Source organism: Diadema antillarum, unplaced genomic scaffold (assembly GCF_040938485.1).
Source record: "Diadema antillarum isolate AM-2024a unplaced genomic scaffold, OU_Dant_1.0 scf00000158, whole genome shotgun sequence".
NCBI lineage: Eukaryota > Metazoa > Echinodermata > Echinoidea > Diadematoida > Diadematidae > Diadema > Diadema antillarum.
The window spans coordinates 416,163-438,210 of record NW_027271047.1 but is presented as its reverse complement, the minus strand read 5'-3'; the positions used below and the strand labels follow the sequence as shown (position 1 = coordinate 438,210).

Below are 22,048 nucleotides of genomic sequence, written 5' to 3'. Positions count from 1 at the left end.
GTTCTAGAAAATTGACTACCCTGTCAGTGCCTGTGGGATGTTTTAGATTTAATGAGTTTTTGGAGTCGATTTTGCACAAGAAAGAATGTTGTGTTATCAAATACACCTGTAGTTATTCTTAACCTTGGTTGAATGAGGAAGAAGTCTGTCGAAGAGAAACTGAAGGGAACGAATCAATTGCCTTTATTACGTTATATCACCATTTTCTTGATTTCTGGTTTCTCCTTATTATACTGGGTGGAGTTAGCGCATTATCACTTTTTACTCTCGTACATATGATGATGATTACACGATAATCTATATCGTGGTCAGTAATAAGAAGCTAGGAGTAACATGCAGTAACACAAGTTTTACTTGGAAGGACATGTGCAGTTTAATGTCATGAGCCAGTTAAAACTAATCATGCAATCTATTTCTAGCTTTAGAAAAGAAAAGAAAAACTTCATCTTTTCTTTCACATCACGTCTCGAAAATGAAGAGTCACTTTACAACAGTTTCCGATTTAAAGAAGAACATTGCACTTTTACAAGGTCTTCAAACACCCTGTGTGTAGCGGTTACCAATTCTCTGTATCCGCTGTATACTTTCAGCCGAGCATGATAATTCAGCATGTTTTTCTGCTTTGCAGTCGTGTTGGTCATGCATGGCGAACAGTTCAATGATCGCCAGTCCTACTCACCACCGCTGCAATTCACCCACCATCATGACCATTCAGGCATTTTATAATAAACTTCATTAAAAGATTGCTTGCAGCATATTCATGCTATACCGCGTATGATAATGTCATTACCTAAATGCCTATATTCAAATGTGATAATTATCATTGATGTAACAAAATAACTAAGTAACTTTGAGAGACTCAATCACACTCACACACAGTACGATTCCCCTTATCCAATACGATTATCCAATTCCCAGACCACAAAGGGATGGAACAGTTTCGGCTGAGATGAGGCTTCAGGTTTCAAACTTTTTTTGAGATTTTTTTTTTTAAAGATAATGGGAAACCTCTTATGAAATATGAAATAGCATATAATTCTAAGAGGAATCCAAAGTTTCTTTGATAAAAATTGGTTTTGAAATGACTGATTCTCTCTCTAGAGTTAGATAAACGCAACATCTAACAAAGTAACCCTAATCGGGACCCGCAATTTATTTGGATCGCTTTGATTTACTGTGTTTTGGGATATCTCAGCCATTTCAATACTGATTTTCATCAAAGATACCTTAGATTCCTCTTAGAATTGTATGCTCTTTAACATTTCATAAACTGGTTTCTAGGTATCTCACAAAAAGTTAATAGCGGAATCCTCAAGCCATTTCTTTAAGCATAGGCTTACCATGTGCGGTCTGCTGTATATTTCTCTTCAATTAATTAATCTTCGTTTATAGCAAAATTGCAATTTCTGTTTTTCATGTGTTCTGCTGTCAGTAACATTGACATATTATCAGGCATAATACTGGAATGTTAAAACTAAAGAAATGAAACCAATGTGAAACTAAAACTGAACTGAAACTGGTCTTTTTGCATTCACTGAATTCATGACATTATGCCTGTATTTGGGAACTATACCCTCTTAATACGAGGTACAATGCTGTTTCAAGTGATGGCAATGTTGTCATTAAAAAAGGGAGTAAAATTCAATTAGGAGATATTGAGACGATCTTATCATTTCAAACTCAACTTGTCATAAAAAAAAACCCACGTTGAATCAAACGAGGTATAAGAAACGTACCCCCTCAAGAATCCACGTTGTATTCGTGTAAACCATGATTATTATATTTATGCCACAGTAGGACTGTGTTTTTAAATTGAATGTGACTCCGTAGGGAGGGAAAAAGAGATAAGAGAGAGAAGGAGAGAGAGAGAGAGAGGGGGGGGGGGGCTCGGAGAGAGGCAGCGATAAGTTGTATCTTCCAATAGAAATAGTTCTAAAGAAAAGCTTTTCTCATTATGCTGCTGTTGCGTTATGTGGTCTAACACCATAAATGGCTCGTTCCATGATTGCATTGTTGACCTGCAGAGTGCAGCGGCTATTTCAACAGACTATGTCGTAATGCAGTGAGCGATCTATTTGCTCTTGCGAAACGAAGCGAGTAGGCTTGGGGGAATTCCCACTTTCCCCATAGCTCTGTCAGAATCCCACTTCCTGACTAATATCGGCTGTTTCAGACAGGATAGTTCGCCACAGCTGATTGGCTTAAGTTATATACACTGCAGTTTTTGAACCAGTAGACAACCTGGTTACATTTACCAGCTCCTTTGATATTCTAAAACAAAGAGGGAGGAGGGAACCTCCAGCGTTTACTTCAGTATAAAGGAATGCAAGTAAACTGCACCCGTCAGTCAGTACAGTGGCTAGAAATACTATTTTGACTGAGTAGAGAGTGGCATCCCAGCGTCTATAGGAGAAAACCAGAGGAACAATCTTACTAAGCCACAACCTTGGCCAAGTCATTCGGTGTGAACAAGGCTGAGGTTTTAGCACTATCATCTACACTGCTACGGGAAAGATACCTGGAATCGACTTCAAGTATGGCCGAAGTGGGAGAGCAGGACGGAGAACGGAACATCCAAGTAGTAACGGTAGTCTACAGAGAAGTCTTGTTGGAGGTTTTGGATCCCAACGATGTCCTGACCTACATGTCTCAGATGTTCACAGGTCCTGAGAAAGGTGAGGATTAGTTATTTGTATTTAACTATGTCAGTCTGACAGGTTAACCGTGACAGATCTGATCCATCTTCTCCTCAAGTAAAGTGAATGGGAAAGTACGGATTCATCCAAAGTAATCTGTGAAAAGCCAATCTATTTAATATACGAGTAAATTTCAGTTCATTTATTCATGTTCATTTCAGCAAAGAGTATAGGTGTGCCAAAAATATATTAGAGAAAAAAAGCAACACACAAAGCTGACCTGGTACATCAAAATATCGGTCTCGCATAATAATGCACTCTTCTTCACTGTGTTAACGCATGATCAGGGGATAATTTAAGTAGTCTGCTGTTCCGAACGGGAACACGACAATTACCTGTTTGTACACACTAAACCGTCGCATGGATGTGTTTTTTTTTGTTTTATTATTGTATTGAATTAAACGAATAAATCGATATACCTTGCCATGAAATCGAGAGAGAGAGAGAGAGAGAGAGAGAGTTTCACACTGTGTGTGTGTGTGTGTGTTTTTTTTTTTGGGGGGGGGGGGGAGGGCAGTGAGTCAAAGCATACTGGATTAACAAAAGATTCCTAAAATATTGTTGATAAACATCAATATCTCTATCTATCTTTCTATATCTCCATCCATATCTATATATCTATCTATACTCAGCGAAAAAAAGTATTAACACTTTTTCAATACATATTTTTCAGAGACGATTTTGGTAAAAATTTTTGTATTATCTACCATATCAACGGTTATTCAATTGGCTATCAAACAGGTACGTTAATACAAAGGGAAATTTTAAGTAAATATAAGAGTTGATATTTTTGTTTTTATCTTCCAAGGCACAAAAATAAATGATGCAGAAATTTCCTTTTTTTATTAAATTGCAAATACCCTTCAGAACAGCATTGTTAACAAAAACCAATTTAAAACAATGACATGAATAAAAGCAAAAAAAAGTTTTACTCCCTTGTTTATCCTTTTTTCCTCAAACAAAAACAGAGTGGGGAACTTAAAGAGGAATATAATATTTCTTTTTATCAACTCACATTCAGATGACATAGGGAGTAAGCCGAAAAAGTGGTAGAATTTAAATAATTTCTGTATTTCATTCGTTTGATTTAGGAATTTAAAAATTCATGAGACAAAATTTAGAACAAATATCCATTTAATTAACTTATGATTTGAAATAACATGTCAAATTTCTACCATTTTGTTGATATTGCCTCTTCTCTAATGTCATGTGAATTTAAAGATAAAATGGAGTTCCTGTTAAGGTGCATTTCACCGAGTGAAACCATGATTCAAAGTATCAGGATATAACTGCTAGTCAGTATGATGCTTAGGGAGCATTATAACTCATGTTTGATTACTAGAACGTCAATTTAGATGAGAAATGCAGTAGTGACTCTCGCAAAATAACGGCTCGTTTAAAACGGAAGGATTTGGTCTCGAGCGCATGATTCACAACGCCCCCTTGCGGTCCCGAGAAGAAAGTCGGTTTTCGGATACTACTGATACTATACTACTTACAGAAGTCTTGAGAGAGCTCTGTGATATACTACTGAAGTGTACTGTACACAAGCGCGACCGCATCCCAGAGGCTACGATCCGCGATCCGTTTATAGCAGAGCAAGCTGTCGACAACTGCGTACATTGTGTGTATAGCCACTGTGTGCGTTTTATGTCCGACGTCCAGTAGTGTACGATCGAACGATACCCCTGTGCGGTGTATGTTGTGTGTACGTATCATGGGGGCATGGATGGGCCAACCGTATACTGTGCACGTGGGTGGCCATGAGCATGCTATCTAGTACCCATATTGTACACATGCCCCACGCGCTTTCCCCACTCTTTGCCTTCCACCAGGGAGGTGAGACCTCCCTGCTTCCACCAAAAAGTCGATACTCTTTGCTAGTCATGCTTCCACCAAAGAGTGGATTCAGTCCACTGAACAATGTAGTCCGTGGCGATATCGTACTGGCTTCCGTTCGCTATGACAATGCCAATCACTGTACTAGTGGATGGTACATGCGTGGCCATGGCAAGCGAGCTGGCTTCGTTCGTTCGCCCCGTTGCAAGCTACTAACGTATTACACGTATTATGTACTTGGGTACTGTTAGTATTCATACGACCAGCTGCGAGCTGCGTGTTAGTGGACTGTTCTGCAGATCTATATAGAGGCGGTCCGAAATGCATGTTCAATTGCCATGTTTTCATGCTATAATAAACAATAAGATTCTCTCGCCATATTATGTGTTGACAAGAGCAGATAAAATAACTGAAACAAACAATCAAAGGTAGCCCTCCCATTTTTCTTGTTTTTGTTATTCTGTCGATAAATGAGCTTCCAAGTAAAAAAAAAAAAAAAGAGTAAACAATAGTGGGCCTGTACGTTTTGTGAAGGACATGTTTGTTGTTCGTCGGGTGATTTGTTGACAGGCCATGGACCTAATATAGGCCTACTAGTACAAGGACATTCATCGTACACATTTTTGCACACGCATAATACCTTCCCTACAGGATATACCTGTCCTCTACGAATACCGATCCCTTTTTTTTTTCCTTCTTTTTTTTTTTTGTGCTCTGGAATATGCTACGGAAAAGTGAAATATTGAGATCACAAGTGACAATCATTCTTCCATCATTTCTTTTAAAAACTGCCTGCTTTTCCCTAGCGAAAGTGTTTGCTTTGAGGTATGATTTCCTAACATACACCTCAAGACTGCACATTCACTTCATTTGATTTTTCTGCGTTATTTTCTTCTGCGCATATAGTTTTAGATTTATCGAATCTCCATCTTGTTCTTCTCCCGGCTTGCTTGCGGTGACAATCATGGGATCAAAGCAGTACCCTAAAGCATGCTAAAACTGTCTTTGAGACGCTTTTGAGATGTAGGCCTACAGGTGGCCGTGCATGATTGACACAAAATTTCTCATGATCTCAGGTATTGCTGCTCCTCATCATCTGTATCTATTCAAAGACATTTCTGTCTGAAAAAGGCACATCTGCAAAACAAGACTGAAATGAGGGAAACGATCCTTTTGTTAGTGACGATACATGATCACACAATCAAGTAAAGAAAAAATGCCAAGTAAACCTAAGAAAGAACAACAGCTCTCATGTATTTATTACTGATGATCATCTACACAGCCAAAGTTGCCATGCAGTCGGTAGATGTTGACGCTTCCGCACGTACCACATGCTGTTCATTTCTAATCTTAATTTTTTTATTTAATTTTTTAGTTGCATAGGCCTGATTGTCAGAGAAAGACATAATCCGAAATCGAAAGGATTTTTGTTTTGCCTTTTTTCTGTTTTTTTTTTTTTTTTTTACTGATTGTTTGTAATTTTCAAATTAGTGGGGCCTATTGAGATACGTTTTGCGATTGTAGGACATGTTTGTTGTTGGTCAGGTGATTTGTCGAGAGAACTGACAACCAAATTTGCTAATCCTGTTTGTGTTATTGTCGTTTTAGGGTTTTCTTGTTTTTTTTTTTTTTTTTATTTGTTTGTCCAGCATGGTAGGGCCTACCTGTGTTCTGTGCGTAGTTACTGCGGCCGGCGTGTAATGGCGACAGGGTCTTGTTCAATTTGCCATGGTTTTTACACATATCATTTATGATGAAAGAAAAGCAATTCTCTCGCCGTAAGTGCTGACAAGCCAAATCAAAAAATCAATAACAATCTTTGCATCGTTTTTGCCAACTCTGTCCATAGCCTAAATGAGCAGTCCAATAAAAAAAAATGCACTAAATATCGTCAACTAAACCTACAGAAGTAAAAACAGCTTGATGATCTACACACGGTCAACGTTGCCATAGTTGACGCTTCAGCCTGTATATGCTGAGCATTTCTTTCTTAATTTCATTCCTTTTCTTCTTTTTTTTCTCAGCGTACTTTTACTGATTGTTTTTTAAATTAGTTGGGCCTATATGCGTTTTATGGAAGACGTGTTTAATTGTGTTTTCGTTTTGTTTTGTTTTGTTTTGTCAGGCGATCTGTTGACAGAATAATATTGATGACCACTAATCCTGTTTTGATTACTATTAATATTATTTTGGGTTTTGTTGTTTGAAATCAAAAATTGTCTGCACTTTTTTTCCTTTTTTTGGCCGATTATGTCGATAAATCAGCTGTCAAGTAAAAAAAGAAAACAATCGCCGACTAAACCTAACTAAAACATCAACAACAAACCAACAACAACAAAAACAAACCCAGCTCGGTTGTTACTGATGATCGTCTATACACTATACGTTGCCAGAGTTGGTGCAGTACATGACGCTTGGCACGAAGTATTAATTTTATTCAAATTCATGAAATTCTTCCGTCGAGATGTTTTCATTGCAGCTGATTGACAAATTGCCCTACATCGACGTATATCAGTTGCAACGTAGCATTTATGCTTGACATTTTTCCATTTGTCCATTTTTTCTTAGCGTAAATAGCATAGGTCTGAGTGTCAAAGAATTATATGGATTCCGAAAGGTTCGGGTTATTTATTTTGTTGTTGTTGTTTTACAGATTTAGTAGGGCCTATATGCGTTTTGTGCAGAACGCGACAATGTTTTTTGTTTGAGCAGATGATTTGTCGACAGATTGTACAGAAATGCTAATCCTGTTTAGATTATTATTGTTTTCGGGTTTTTGTTTTCGTTTTTGTTTGTTTTTGCTTCATTGCTCCATTCACGTGGTACCTGTGTACTGTGTGCAGTCAAAGAGTGTGTAATGGACCTGTGCTGCAAGATGGTATACATGTAGCGTTCTTCTAGAATAATGTTCAATTGATATGTTTATATGCTTATCGAAGAAAAACACTTCTCTCGACATATGTGCTGTCAGGTCAAGATTTAAACAAAAAAATGAAAGAAATTATTTTTTAAAAAAAAAGTCTTCACAGCCTTTTTTTTTTTTTTTTTTTTTGCTCATTCTGACAATGAATGGGCTGTCTAGTCAAAAAGAAAAAAAAAATCGCTAACTAACATAATATAGAAAATCCGATTGTTAATGACGATTATCTACATGGTCAACGTTGCCATCAGAGTAGGCATAGGCCTATCATGGATATTGACGCTTGGCATGTAGCATTTTATGCCGGACATTTTTTTCTTATTTTTTTTTTTTTCGTAGCGTAGTATGCGCAGGCCTGATTGACCAAGAAAGACGTATTCCGAAATGTTATGTTTTCTAGTTGTTTTACTGACTGTTTGTTTTTACAATTAGTAGGGCCTAATATGCGTTTTATGTATAACATGTTTGCTTGTTGTTTGGGTAGGTGATTTGATGGAATTGATTACCACAGTCATGTGCTGGTTCTGTTTGTATTATTTTTTGTTGTTGTTTTTGCTTAGCGGCCAATTTTGTGGAGAGAATTGGCAGAAAAAAATTAATGTGAAGAGGACTGGTTTGTTTGCTTATCAGGTGATTCTGTGAGACAATTTTGTCAACAACAACAACAACAAAGCAAATCAAAGACCTCTTCCATCTGTGATTGTGCGACCGTCTTTTCCCTTTTTTCATGATGACAAATGTCATGACAAGAGCATAATCTTATGCAATCTCTTTCACATAACACAATCCCAATGGAGATCGAGGGGGCTTCGTGTTATAGTAAGCTATAATCAGTAGTGATCGAGGTGGCTTCGTGTTCGACCGGTATAACAAGCAACGGTGGACAGCTCTACACGTATGCCATCAGGTATGTATCACACGTATATATATATATATATATATATATAAGTATATATATAAGATATATATATTGCATCCTTTCTTTTTTATTTCTTTCTGGTGCCCCACTCGGGATTAATCGGCTGAATAGGAAAAAAAGGCTCCCCCATGCATTTTTTCCCCTTCAGTTTCTCGTGCCACCAATGCCCCCTCGTTACGGGGTTGTTTCCTTCCTAAAAACAAATATCAAAAAATAATATACCCGTGGTCACTGCAGAACCTTGATGATATACATTTTAAAAGAAAAGAGAACTAACTATACCCTATAGGGGGCATGGGGGCAGTTTTCTTTCGTTATAACGAAGTTTCGTTATAACCGAACAAATACAATATTACACGAAAACAAGGAAACCACGCATATAAATTATGATGTTCTGTTTGCTGAATACACTGGAAAGCTATGTAATATGGAATGGGACCTTTTAAATTTCGTTTGAATATTACAATTAAAAGAGAGCATAAAGTTGTTTGTAATGTCCGAAGGTTCGTCGATCGGAAATTAAAATGATCAGGTTCGTCATTCCAAAGGTTTGTAATTTACTAACTGAGAAAGGATCACTATTCCGAAGGTTCGTTGTTGCGAAGGTTTTTTAATCCGAAAATGTAATAAAGTTTGTCATTCCGTGGAAGGTTTGTTAATTAAAAAAAAAAAAATGACACAGGTTACGTATTTCGAAGGTTCAGTTTTCTTATAAGACGATTATAAGGTTTGCAATTCCTAAGATTTGTTAGTGGACTTACCTTTTCTTTTCTGGATTAACGAAACGTTTTTTGTTTGTTTGTTTGTTTTTGGGTTTTTTTTTGTTTTGTTGTTGTTTTAGGTTGTTGTTTTTTTAATGTTCCAATTAATGAATGTTTGGAATTCCTATCATTTTCGGACAAACGCACCGTCGTAATAAGAACCATATTTTTATTTTTTTTTCGGAATAACGAATCTTTGGAATAACGCCAAAATGTTCGTGAACAAACACTGTTTCATTTCCGAACTAACGGACATTTAGGTGTATCAGAATCTTTGTGTTTTGTAATAAGGAACCTTACTCAATTTCAGATTATTGTCAGATTGTTTAACAATAATGCAAGTTCTCCTCGAAAACTTGTGCGTGACACACGGATCGAAAACGCAGTATTGTGAAGCATTCGCCCACGCAGAGACGCTATAAATGCTTGTTCCGCTACGTATTTTCGGAAGCGATCCGCATTTCGTTATAACAGAGCACATTTCTTTTGTTTTTCTTTGTCAGTGGCGCTCGGAAAAGACTTCGTTATAACGAAAATTTCGCTATAAACGTGTTCGTTATAAGCGAATCTTTTTAACACAGACTCTAATGGCGAACATTTTGGGAACAGAAGTTTTGCTTCGTTATTACCGTGTTCGTTGTAACGGGAGTGCAATGTATTGCAAATAAGCCATAAACATCACATCTCATTATTATTGTCATAAATTATCAGAGGATTGTAATTTCCTGTGCACATATCGTTATGTATGTTTTTTATATTGTTTTTAACAGATTGAACAACGCTCCGTAAAAACATGACATGCTGTCCCTATATAGCACCAGTAAATGAACGTCACTGGAAACACGTCCTGATGAACTTCAAGATGATGTCAAGTCAAGTCGCATCAATGATCATTGATGTACCGCAAAAAATATGAATAACACATTATCCCTTCCCACACATTGTCATAATAGGAAATTAATCATGGTGACGTTATTTTGTTTTTCTTTAATCCGGAACAACAGAGAAAACGTAAACTTTTCACCTTTGTCACGCTGAGTGAAATAGGTCAGCTTCTAATTATTTTCAGCATCCAGAAATGTACGGTATGACATTAATTTTGGTGAATGTATGTTACTAAAATTTGTAGATTCTTTGTAAAATGGTAACATCAAGGCGATGGAAATGTCCGACCACTATACCCTTTATCAAAATTGGCTAATGTTTCTTTTGTGTCCAGAGTATACGTATGTATCAAAGAGAGGTCAGTCTTTATGCTCCACTGACATTAATTCGCTCCGCGAGAATGTGCTCCACAACATCACCCCAACGACATCTGCTCCGTCGATAATGATTGCTCCGCCGACGACTGAACCACCAACACTTGCTCCGGTGATGTTTCCTTCGAAGACACCACAATGAATTGTCCCGCGCCCCGGCGACATTTTACTCCAAGGATACGGCAATAACATTGATCTACCATTAGTTCCAGTGGAAATGGCTGCATTTCATTTACCCAAATTCTGCTGGCATGTCCTCATGAACGAGATCCGAAGATATTTTATGACATCTGCTGAACTCAGCTCAATATTGAAATTGTTCTTATAACTCACAATCTCATGTTCGCATTATATCTTGCCACATTCAAAAAATATGCAGGAATTGTTTTGCACAAGACATATAGTTGTTTCTTGAAATACTTGAGGGGTGCTGCCGATTATTTATAGGCAATTATTAATTCGTTTAAATGTTTTATTGGTTATTTAGAAGGCCTAGCTAGTATACATATGCTACGATTGTTTTGGTTTATAGGTAATGTTTAGGCACTAATCTTCAACATTATTATATCCGAAGAGTGTTCTTCGTAAAATAGCATTGCGTAAGCTTGTGATTCTAATTCATCGGAGTATCAAGCCTTTGTACTTCATTGTCGGATATCACCTTCGGAATAAACATTCTACATCCGGCACTGGTGGATGTTTCAGAAAATTATTGTCAGACGGGAGGGGAAATCTTAAAAGCAAAAATGAATGTCATTCTTAGTTTGATATGTTTCCCCTTGGGCAGTGGGAGATATTTGATTGTCTGTTAATAAATGATTCACCGTAAAGTCCCAAGGTAACAATGATACATTTCAACTATAATAACATGGTATTATAACCAAAGGTAAACGTATGGATTGCCCTGCTCGCAACTCGGCATTCATGGTCGTGATGGTCTTCCGAGGAATCCAATTTGACATGAATAATAAAATTGATTGAAACTCCATTTAAAATGAAACTCTTATTATACGCACATAATCTACACATAACGAAATCACAATTATACAAAACAGTATTCGAATACCACCCACGAACAGCCCTCTTCATGTAACATAATCATTTACATTACGTCGGGATACCAGATCACATACATTTTCATAACATCCAGTGCAAAACATAATTATTAATTGCTTTCTTATATAGGAATTACACGATGGTGAGGGTGAGGATATCATCCAAGGTAACAGTATTGCATAGATGCCCCACGATAGGCGAACATGCGTTTATTCTGTTCTTGTTTATTTTGACGTTGTTCATTTCTTTTTCTTTTTCTTTATGGAGCAACGAGAGACAGACCTATACTTCCGAAGTAGGAGCCTTAGTATTGACGGAAGGGGGAATTGGCGGGAAACTAATCTCCCTTTTTGACATCGTTAATTTCTTTGCACGGTATCCATTACTTTGGGGGATAAGTACACGTCATGTATAAGGTTCGTCAATCCGGGTCCCCAAATTCCTGTTCCAGATCCATTTGTTGCTCCGAATATGAAGGCGTTAGTTATAATCCGAACATTTTTATTCTGAAAACGAATTAGGTCCTATACGTGGTACGAAATTTATTTCGTTTCAGGATGAACGAACACCCGTGTTCGAATCAAGGAACCATAAAAATAACGAAAGTGTTTCTCTCTCAGAACAACGAACTTGCAGAGTGACGAACAGTAACATGATTTTCCCTTTTTATAATCAAGCACCTCTGAGTCACCGTCAGAAAAGAAAGAATAATGATAGAGAATCTTCCCCCTTTGGAGGGCAGTGGGATATATTTCAGGAAAGATATAAAGAAAATAGAAAAAATGACATTATTTTACGTCAATTGATTGAAAGAAATGTAGAATCAGGTAACGATTGCAATCCTGCCAGTGGTCTTCCCCGGAGTCTTCGACTTGAGCTCGCTTCGAAACATCCTTTTCATTCCCGCAGGCCCCAGACTGTTTATGACCTCAGCAGGAATGCGCCACCGCGCGGATTTGTGGTTTACCCCCCGCCCTCCCCCTCCCCCTCCCCCTCCCCCTCCCCCCCCCCCTCTTTGCCAAGTCTGTGGCACCTTGCTATCGTGGGATTTTGCTCTTTTCTCTTTTCTCCGCCAACGAAGTGGCCGGAGGCATTGTTTTCGGGGCGTCCGTCCGTCCGTACGTCCGTCCGTACGTCCGTCCCGTTTTGTTTTTGTCAATATCTCAAGAACCGTGAGGTGGTTTTGCATCAAACTTGGTATGAGGGTATATCCTGGGGGATAATACTTTGTTTGGATTTTAGGGTCACGGGGTCAAAGGTCAAAGGTCACAGGTTATTTTGTGAAAAAAGGTTGAAATTTCATGTTTTTCTCCATATCTCGCAAATGGTTCAAGGTATCTTCATGGAACTTAGTATATATATGAACCGATGGGCAGTGATTATCTAGGGAAGTTGGGGATCATGGGTCAAAGGTCAGGGGTCAAAGTTCAAGGTCAACTCCTCAAAACATCACTACTTTTCTTATATTTATGCAATGCCTGGAGGATTTTTTTAACTTGATGTATGCATGTATAACCCAATATATATTCTGCGGGAAGTTTCGTGCCAAAAGGTCAAAGGTCAAGTGAAAGTGCTAAATTGCACTTCTTCCTCCATATCTCAAAAGTAACTCAAGGTATTATCATGAAACTTACATATTTATGCATATTCTACCTAACAGTGATTCTCTTTGGAACTGTGAGGTCAAAGGTCAAAGGCCAGGTTTAGATAATAATATTTTACCATTTGATACTGAATTTATATTTTTTCTCAATACCTTGAAAATTACTCAATGCATAAACTTATAAAAGGGTCAAAAGTCCAGTAAAAATCATCAGTTCCCCCAAATACCTGCACTCTGACGTTTTAATCATTCATCCAATTGATAGTTCTAGGAAAGTGAACATTCAGCACATTTGTGGCAAACCTGTCATTTTAATATCTTGCCAATTGTGTGAAACTGTCATCACACATGGTCAAGACATTGTACTATAGACCTGCATTATTGCGGAGGCATACACCTGTCGCCGTAGCGACATTTTTTATTTTTATTTTTTTATTTATTTTTTTTTTATGAAGATGTTCGCACGCAGTGTCTTTTCCCCGTACCACTGCGCGTTCTGTTTCAATTCGTTTGGGTTGTAGGTTTTTTTTTTCCTTGAATTTTCACTATGCCCTATAAACACGTGGAACACGCACCAGCCATACACCACAGGTAGCTCACCGCAATTTTTGCAGCCAAATACTCGACTTTGTCAACACGAAACCCCCTAAAACAATAAAGAGATGATGGAGTACCTTGTATCGATGCATAAACGAAATACCATTGATGGAGAATAAAATATTCTTTAAAAAAAATGAAATAGAGTTCAGCCAACATATGAGTTTGTCGTCCCACAAGTTTTACACGTGTTTTTCACAAATTTGATAACACTTATATAGTTAGAACATGCATGTCGCCAATTCTCGAGGATGTCGCACACAATGTTGCAGGCTTCTGTTGTGTCGCACAATATTATTACAGCGACATGCTCATACCCGTGGCTACACTGGCGTCGTAAATAGGTAGTTCATAACTACAATCAAACTGAAGCTTACTAAAGTACTAGTATACCACCCACAAGATCTTGCGATATTCCTCTGAAACTCACAGAACTTGGATTTACTTATGTTACCTCAACCTCGGTATGCGCAGCTTGATTTTCCTCCCTTTGGAGTTGAATGTGGAGGTTTTGTGTTTCTCTGAAGGAAGAAGAGCGTGTTCGAAAGAAAAAAATAATCCGGTAAGTCCATTTTCCTTGAAAATCAATCGATTAATGATTTACACTGTCAATCTGAATATAATCTGTATGTAAAAATAAAAAATAAAAAGAACAAACACGTAACTCGGATTATTTTCAGTCTAAAATCATGTTTTGGGGCCAATAGGCCACTTATCATAGGCCTACTATAATGCACCATCTGCATAATGAAAACACCAACGTAACTTTGAAATACAAAAAAAAAAAATAAAATGAAATAAATAAATGAATAAATTAGTGCAGGCCGAACTAAAGGCCAAAGAGTGACCTACATATCCTAAGCCCGCCGCACACTATTGGAATACGACTCACGACTATGACTGACCGACTTTGGATTTGAAAAAACAAAACAAAACAAAAAACAACTCGTTTATGCTGAAGCTGCTGTGACTTGTTCAGGATCCAAACTCTGTCAGTCCTATAGTCGTGAGTATGGGATGGGCTTTATTCCATCAAGGAGCTTCAAGCTCTGATTCCATCCTCGACTGTATCATGGAGCTACTGGCACTGTTCTCCACGATTGCGTCATAACGAGGCAGGTTTGTGAAAATGTGTCTTTCCCTCTTTCTCTCTCTCTCTCTCTCTCTCCCTGCAATCTGATCACTCCATCTCTGGCGTGGTTTCTTCTTCCTCTTTTTTTGTGAGTCTGACCCGACTCAAGGTCAATAAACGTTCGATCTATTTCTGTACCCGTGTCAAGACAGGTGGACTGGAACACTCCCTGGTGTCAGTGTGCTTGTGAGTATGTGTGTGTGTGTGTGTGTGTACTGTGTGTGTATGTGAGTGTGTGTATGTGAGTGTGTGTGTGTGTGTGTGTGTGTGTGTGCTGTTCCAAACGTAAACCAGCGCGAGCGGGTATTGCATTCATGCATGCATTTGGTCGGGCTGGGAGCTGGTTGAGGTAATGTCTTCCTTCATGTACAGTACTGAATGAATAGAGAGTTCCCGTCTCCCCGGTAAACCACCTCCCTGGTAAAACGATCGACTGCTCAACAGGGCATGCTAAGGCTGCTTACAAGGTAGATGTCATCTATCTCATAGCAAGTCCGCGTGATAGTCTAGCACTGTGGTGGAGCCTCTAAAATCACGAGAGTTTACCAACATATGAATTCAGACAATATTAAAAATATCTAACTACATTAAAATATCATGTAGGAACTACTGTCTTATTTGGCAGCACAGCAAGTCACTTCTCACCACCGCAGTGTTGTCAAGTTGTGTGCGCGTACAATCTGTATGTATAATCCGTGCTTCGCTGCATAACGAGCCTCGATCTAACCAGGGTGGCCGGTGGTGAGTAAAACGCAGCGCCTAGTAGTATACAAAGTATACTGATGCATATCTGATCGCCTCAAAGTTGCCGCAGCTATACTCGTCTTTTTTTTCCCCTCCGGCAGGATTGACCACTGTTTATGGTCTTCGTATTTGTTTTTGTTTCCCTCCTGCAATGGCTGTTCTATGTCAAACCCGTCTTCGTGTACCATACTACTTGTCCTAGTCGTACATCCTCGCCTCATGTACCATAATCTGTGATCACGCATTGTCGGCACTGTACATACCGCTCGCATGCATGCACGCATTACCGCATCGCACAAACAGCTTCAGAGGAGTGTTAGCGCTGCGGCACTGCCCGGATAACTGGCGGTCACAGAACTCTACACAAGTTCTGTGCTGGCGATCCGGTTCTCACGAGTTACACGCAGAATGATCGTTGAGGGAGCTATATAAAGATTCGAACGATTCGAACGAGCCGTTAGTATTTATTGACGTTGTACAGCGTCGATAATATCCGAAACCATTATTGCATGATTACTAAGATATGAGAGCACTTTGGGGCGAGTAAGTCTCACTGTGTTGGTTATATGAAAGGTACTTTAACCTGAAACACAAACTAAGACAAGGCAATCTCAGGGAAACTTTGTAAAGGTACCAAAACTTCATATTATCTTTAAATTTGACAGAAGATTCTCTATTTACTCCATTGTCTTTTCCTTTTCTTTATGTTTGGGAGCTACAAAGACATTACAGAGATCAGTGGGTGATATTTTCAAATTAATTTGTATCCCTTGTGTGTTAAATTTGTCTTTTGTTCTCATTGTTACATGGAAGAGCACATACACGTCATTGAGAACTTGTCCATTTGTGCAATTTTTACTTTTGTGCCTTGGAAGAGAAAAACGACTGTGTTCATTCATGCGGAAAATTTCCCTTTATAATGACCTACCGGGCTGATAGCCAATAAAGTACCTGTAACATGGTGCAATGTATACAAAACATCAATATCTAACCAGATATTCTATGAAAAATTTGGAAAAAAATATTTACTCCCTTTTTTTTGCTGAGTGATATATTATATCGATATATATATATATTCATATACATGTGTGTGTGTATATATATATATATATATACATTTATATAACAATAATAAAAAGAAGTATAACTCTATTTCCCGCCACAAGGGGAAATGCGGAATGAATGATAATATTTTGGGGAATTTCGATAAAAAGCATGGTAATATTCAGAAAAAAAAAACAAATATTACCCTTTTTGAAAAATTATGCATTTATATGACCTCAATGAAGCATTGAATTGACAAGAGCACAAAATCCGTCTTATACCACAAAATTCTGTATGTTAAAGGGTGTGTACAGTTCTGGTCGAGGTGAGGATTTAGCTTTTAACATTTTGCGAGATATTCAGAAACCACTCTATGAGATGTCAAAGAGCATGCAATTCTAAGGGGTATCAAAAGTTTATTTGATGAAAATCGGTTTTGAAGTGGCCGAGATATCCAAAAACAAGGTGAAACAAAGAGATCCTAATAAAGTTGGGGCATGTAGTCTTTTATCATCATCACTTTTTTTGATATATCAGTCATTTGAAAACCAATTTTCATCAAATAAACGTTGAATCCTTCTTAAAATTACATGCTCTTTCATATTTCATAAGAGGTTTCTCATTATCTCACTTAGGAATGTAAAAAAACATGAATCCCCACCTTAACCAGTACTGTACAGCCCCTTTAAAGAGAAAATGCAACTTTTTGAGAGAAAAAACAGATATACCTACATTCCCCCAATGACCTGTTTTCTATACACTTCCAATACATACAACCATTTTTATTTTCTGTATCGCTGAGAATCTCCCCTAAAGTGTATTGATGGTACAGTCTCAATCTACACACACTACATTATCTGTGTCCTACTATGGAATAGTCCTTATAGGCCCCACATCACTGATAAGGCATGGAAAAACGTTGTCAAACCCTCGAGAATTAAAAAAAACCCATTTGGAGCGAATTTCCCTTAAGATACCTCGTTTTCAGACGTATTTCCCCTAATATATATGTATATATATATACATATATATACATGTATAACATTATACATATATATATATATATATACATGTATATATATATATAAATACATGTATATTTACATTTGTATATACTGTATATAAATATGTATTACGGTCCGTAGGGGAAATACGTCTGAAAACAAGGTATCTTAAGGGAATTCGCTCCATGAGGGTTGACTTCATGGTTATCCCACAATTGGTGAATACTTGTACAGTATACAGTCAGAGATTTTACACCGGAGCCTACTGCCCCCATCATTTTCTTTTCAGCATTCACTTAAAATATCCTGAACTCACTGCAGTTGAAAATATAACAACCAGCAGTGTGGTAATCAAGTTTTTCAAAAGAAAGGAAATCAAGGAATTCAAAGTTTATTTGCTGGAAATCGGTTTTGAAATGGCTGAGATATCCAAAAATCGTAATAAAAGGTGGGTCTCATGTTTTATTAGGATTGCATTGTTGTGGTTATCTCAGCCATTTCAAAACTTATTTTCATCAAATAAGATTTGAATCCTTCTTAGAGTTATATACCTTTCCATATATTATTAGAGGTTTCTCATCATCTCAAGAAATCATCATCAAAAAATGTGTGAAACCTCACACCTCATCTCAAGGGAAGCTGTACCACCCCTTTACGGTCTTGACGTATGTTTGTTTTACCTTATTTTCCTTGATACCAGCCAACATAGAGGCACTGCAGCAGCGATGCTTTGACTATGGCACTCCTCGTCTCGACCTGGTTCAGGAGTTCCTAGACATGCTGGAGAAGGTGGAGGATAAACGAGGAATCTTCCAGGCCTTCATGGAAGCTCTTAACAGATCTGGTAAACTTTCAATCAGCATGTAAATTAGTTCATGATTTGTGAGAAAAATCCTCTAATTTCAGCAAATTGTACTATTTCTGTACCCTGTTTCTTCTCAACGAAATTTTCATAACAATATCACTTTAGGTACCCATTTATTAATCATTTTATCGAATCATCTATTTACTGTGAAACGAGAAATTTTCGCGTGCATTTTAATTTCACGAATTTCGCGAGCGTAAAGATTCGCGAAATTAAAATGCACGCGAAAGTTCTTTTGTACACTGTATGCACTGAATGTCAGTGGCAGTTCGCGAAAATTTCATGCCGCAAAAAAGGCAGTCGGCTCCAATTTGCGAAAAATTCGTGCCGCGAATATATCATGTTTTACAGTATATAATTTCATATATTTGTATTAGAGTATTTACATATGATTTGCGTATATACTGCATTTTCATGGAGAGACGTTGATGTGCACTAATAAAACAAAACATTATCAAAATCATAACGGGTGAACAAAAACAACAAAATAAAGAAAACTATGCACAGTAACGCCGTTACATGTCATATACGTTTCTACACGTTACAGTCAGGAACATTGCTCTTTCAGTAAAATTGCCTCTATTACCATTGAAAGCTTGTTAGATATTTCTGAGTGAACTTTTAGAGTGTACAACTATCTCTCTAAAAAGTACAATTTGTATATTCAAAGATGACATGCAAATTTGAAACTTTGATTTTAACTTTGGTCACAAAGCAGGGTGAACCAATTTAGGAATTTTAGTAAAAAAAAAATAACTTATGCAACTTGTGTTGTACAAAAGACACCACTTATTCTTAAAGATTGACTGAAGATGAACATATAAAATGTGTACAATGCCAATTCCTATCTGTACACATAAAAACAATGAGTGTGGGTATTTTTATATTGACATTTGTAACATTGCGCACAGCGTACATGAAAGTTATTCCAGGGAGATTAACATAAATGGACACATTGATCTTAGCTTCAGTATGCCCTAAGTAATTCTTTTAGGATATCAGGGAAGGTTCAGCAAGACTTCATGCAGTTTATTGTGTTAGCAACACATTGAAATAGCGTGCGAAGCATGACAAATGACCAGTCCGTGATACCTTTACACTAACATCAGTTTGCAAGCAAATTGCCAGTCAATGGCATTCACCATTAGACTGTGGCAGCAATTCAAAAAGATTTTAAAAAGATCGAAAAGGGAACCTATGACAGAATATAACATCAACTTATTCTTGAAAGACATAAAAACAGAGCCCCCTTTTCCTTAAAAAAGACGAAATTCTGATGATTGCATGTACTCCTCCAGCCCCTTTACATTATCTGAACCATTGACATCTTGGCATATTGAGTTTACAAAAGAAGAATTGAACCACACGATAAACGTATCATGATAAAAAAAAAAAATCTAAGGTTATTAACTCAACTGAAACTGTTGCCAAAATTGAAAGTACAAAACCTTCAGATATGTTTGCTTGAATTGTAAATCTGGTGGTTGGCACACTGAGTGGACTGCTGCCATTTTAACCCTACATGTGCTCTGAGTGTTGATTGGCATATCAAACCCCAAAGCTTTGTAAACACAGTTAACTAGATTTTTGGTACAGAAATGGTTAAGATTGATTGATGTTGGCAACAAGTACAATTGATAATCTTTATGGATATATAGCTTGACCTATCTGTTATGAATAATCCTTGAAAAACCTCTATCTTTTGAGTAAATGTGACAGAGAAATCTGGTGTTCACTTCAACAGTGAGTCATTTGGTAAATCCTGTATGTGTCCTACATGTCATTGCAATGAAAGTCAAGGTTTTACGGTCACGGTGTTACAGTTACTGTAACATCGTGACACATTTTAATGAATGGTATCTATGGTATGGTAGCTATATTATGTGGTCATGATTTGCTGTTTTTACTGTAACGCCGTGACATTATTGATTAGAGAAATTGCAATGTTCGCTGAAGCATAACACATAGAAAATCTTGAACTTTAATCAATTTGTAATGATGTTCAACCCTATAATTCTGAAAACAAAGGCAAAGTTTTCAACTTCTTTTTCATTTTGTCATGGTATATCCATTTAAAATTCATTATGTATTTTACAGATATTTATCTCAATTTAATCATGCTGATTTTTTTTTCTCGCATATTTAGCAAAGTTAATCGCGGAAGTTCGGTGCAAATTGGTCAGATATGAAAAATTCAGTCATTAAGCTTGATATACCCAGGGTTATATTTAAGTTGTATAAGGTGTTTTTCAGAGTATCGGTTTATCTGCTCAAGGATCGCAATAAATTTCACTGATATAATACATGCAACTATCGATTTATATACTTTATGATGAGAAATTTTATGAATCATCTGAGATGCCCTTTTAGGTATGACTGTCATACAACAGAAGGAATTCTCATGAAATATAAACATTTATACACAAATACGGTAACAATATCTCAACACAAGCAGTAATTATTGATGATAAATCATTCTAAAAATCATGTGACTAATGCAATGAAAACAGATCGATCCAGTCCATTCAACTGTCACCATGGCTACGTGATACTCTCCTCTCCCAGATAATGAATATCTTCGCCACCATCTTGAAGGGACATCGAATTTGAACTCGAAGAGAAGAGACAACTACCAGTACCTCATGAAGATTTACCTGGAGAAGCTGAAAGACATGAGCACAATGGATGTAATGAAGCATCTAGAAGGATCCTGTTTGAATTCAAATGACATCGAAAGAATTCGACGAAAGGTAAAACTATGCCATCTGCAGAAAAGAAGAAAAAAGTTTCAGCGGGCTTGCAGCACAACATTATCTTATAACTTATCTGAAAATAAAATTATGTTTAACATATCTCAACTTAAGAAGCTAATGGGTCGCGTACATAAAACATTTGTGATGTTTTACTGCAAATGAATGTTAATTTGATCTTCTTACAAAATATACAAATCTGTAATATTACATTGCGCGGGCTGTTCTGATTCTCTGCACCAATTACTTATTTTCTTTTTTTTTGTAACCATCATGTTAGTCTTCGTAACTCCTTTTTGTGATCGCGCACCACAAAATATGGGTCAATCAATACACATATTTACAGACCTGGTCTAAAATGCTGATTTCTTTTATTTCACATTTACTTTGCTCTTTAAATAGGTGTGTAATAGCAAAACCTGTTTAAAAGTACGTTTTTACAATTTTATATTTTTTAGAACCATAATTTTCCCTAAGACTCTGAATATTGTCCAAGTTACTGCTATAAAATACAATGAATTGGATGCGCGTAATGAATATTCAAGGATTGAAAAAGGGGTCTGGTAATCCATGTGGAATTGTTATTACTGAGTTCTAAGCCATAATTTGGGAACGCACACAACAAAGGGTGAAAACTCATTACGCTTCGTCCGTGAACGGTATCCTATCGATTTGCTAGCCCTTTCTGCAAAAAAAATGTCTGGAATTTTTATGAGTTGTCACAAAGCATGACTTTGTTCGGGACATCAACTTAGATCCGTTGTACAGTATATGTCAGTATTTACAGAATTCCAAAGTTTTTGGCCATTAAAGATGATTAGCCATTGTATTTAGGCCTATTATTCCTCACTCTCGGTCT

The 22,048-nt window shown here is 37.2% G+C and overlaps 1 protein-coding gene across 1 annotated transcript in view; it reads left to right on the top strand.

Annotated features, from left to right (window-relative positions):
* Window positions 1-2,536: 2,536 nt before the first annotated feature.
* Window positions 2,537-22,048, top strand: part of LOC139722141 (ATP-dependent RNA helicase DHX58-like) — a 42,888-nt gene continuing 23,376 nt past the window's right edge. The window contains exons 1-3 of the mRNA XM_071633454.1: window positions 2,537-2,675; window positions 18,275-18,418; window positions 21,005-21,189. Of these exons, the coding sequence (XP_071489555.1) occupies window positions 2,537-2,675; window positions 18,275-18,418; window positions 21,005-21,189 (468 nt within the window). The remainder of the gene's footprint in view (window positions 2,676-18,274; window positions 18,419-21,004; window positions 21,190-22,048) is intronic.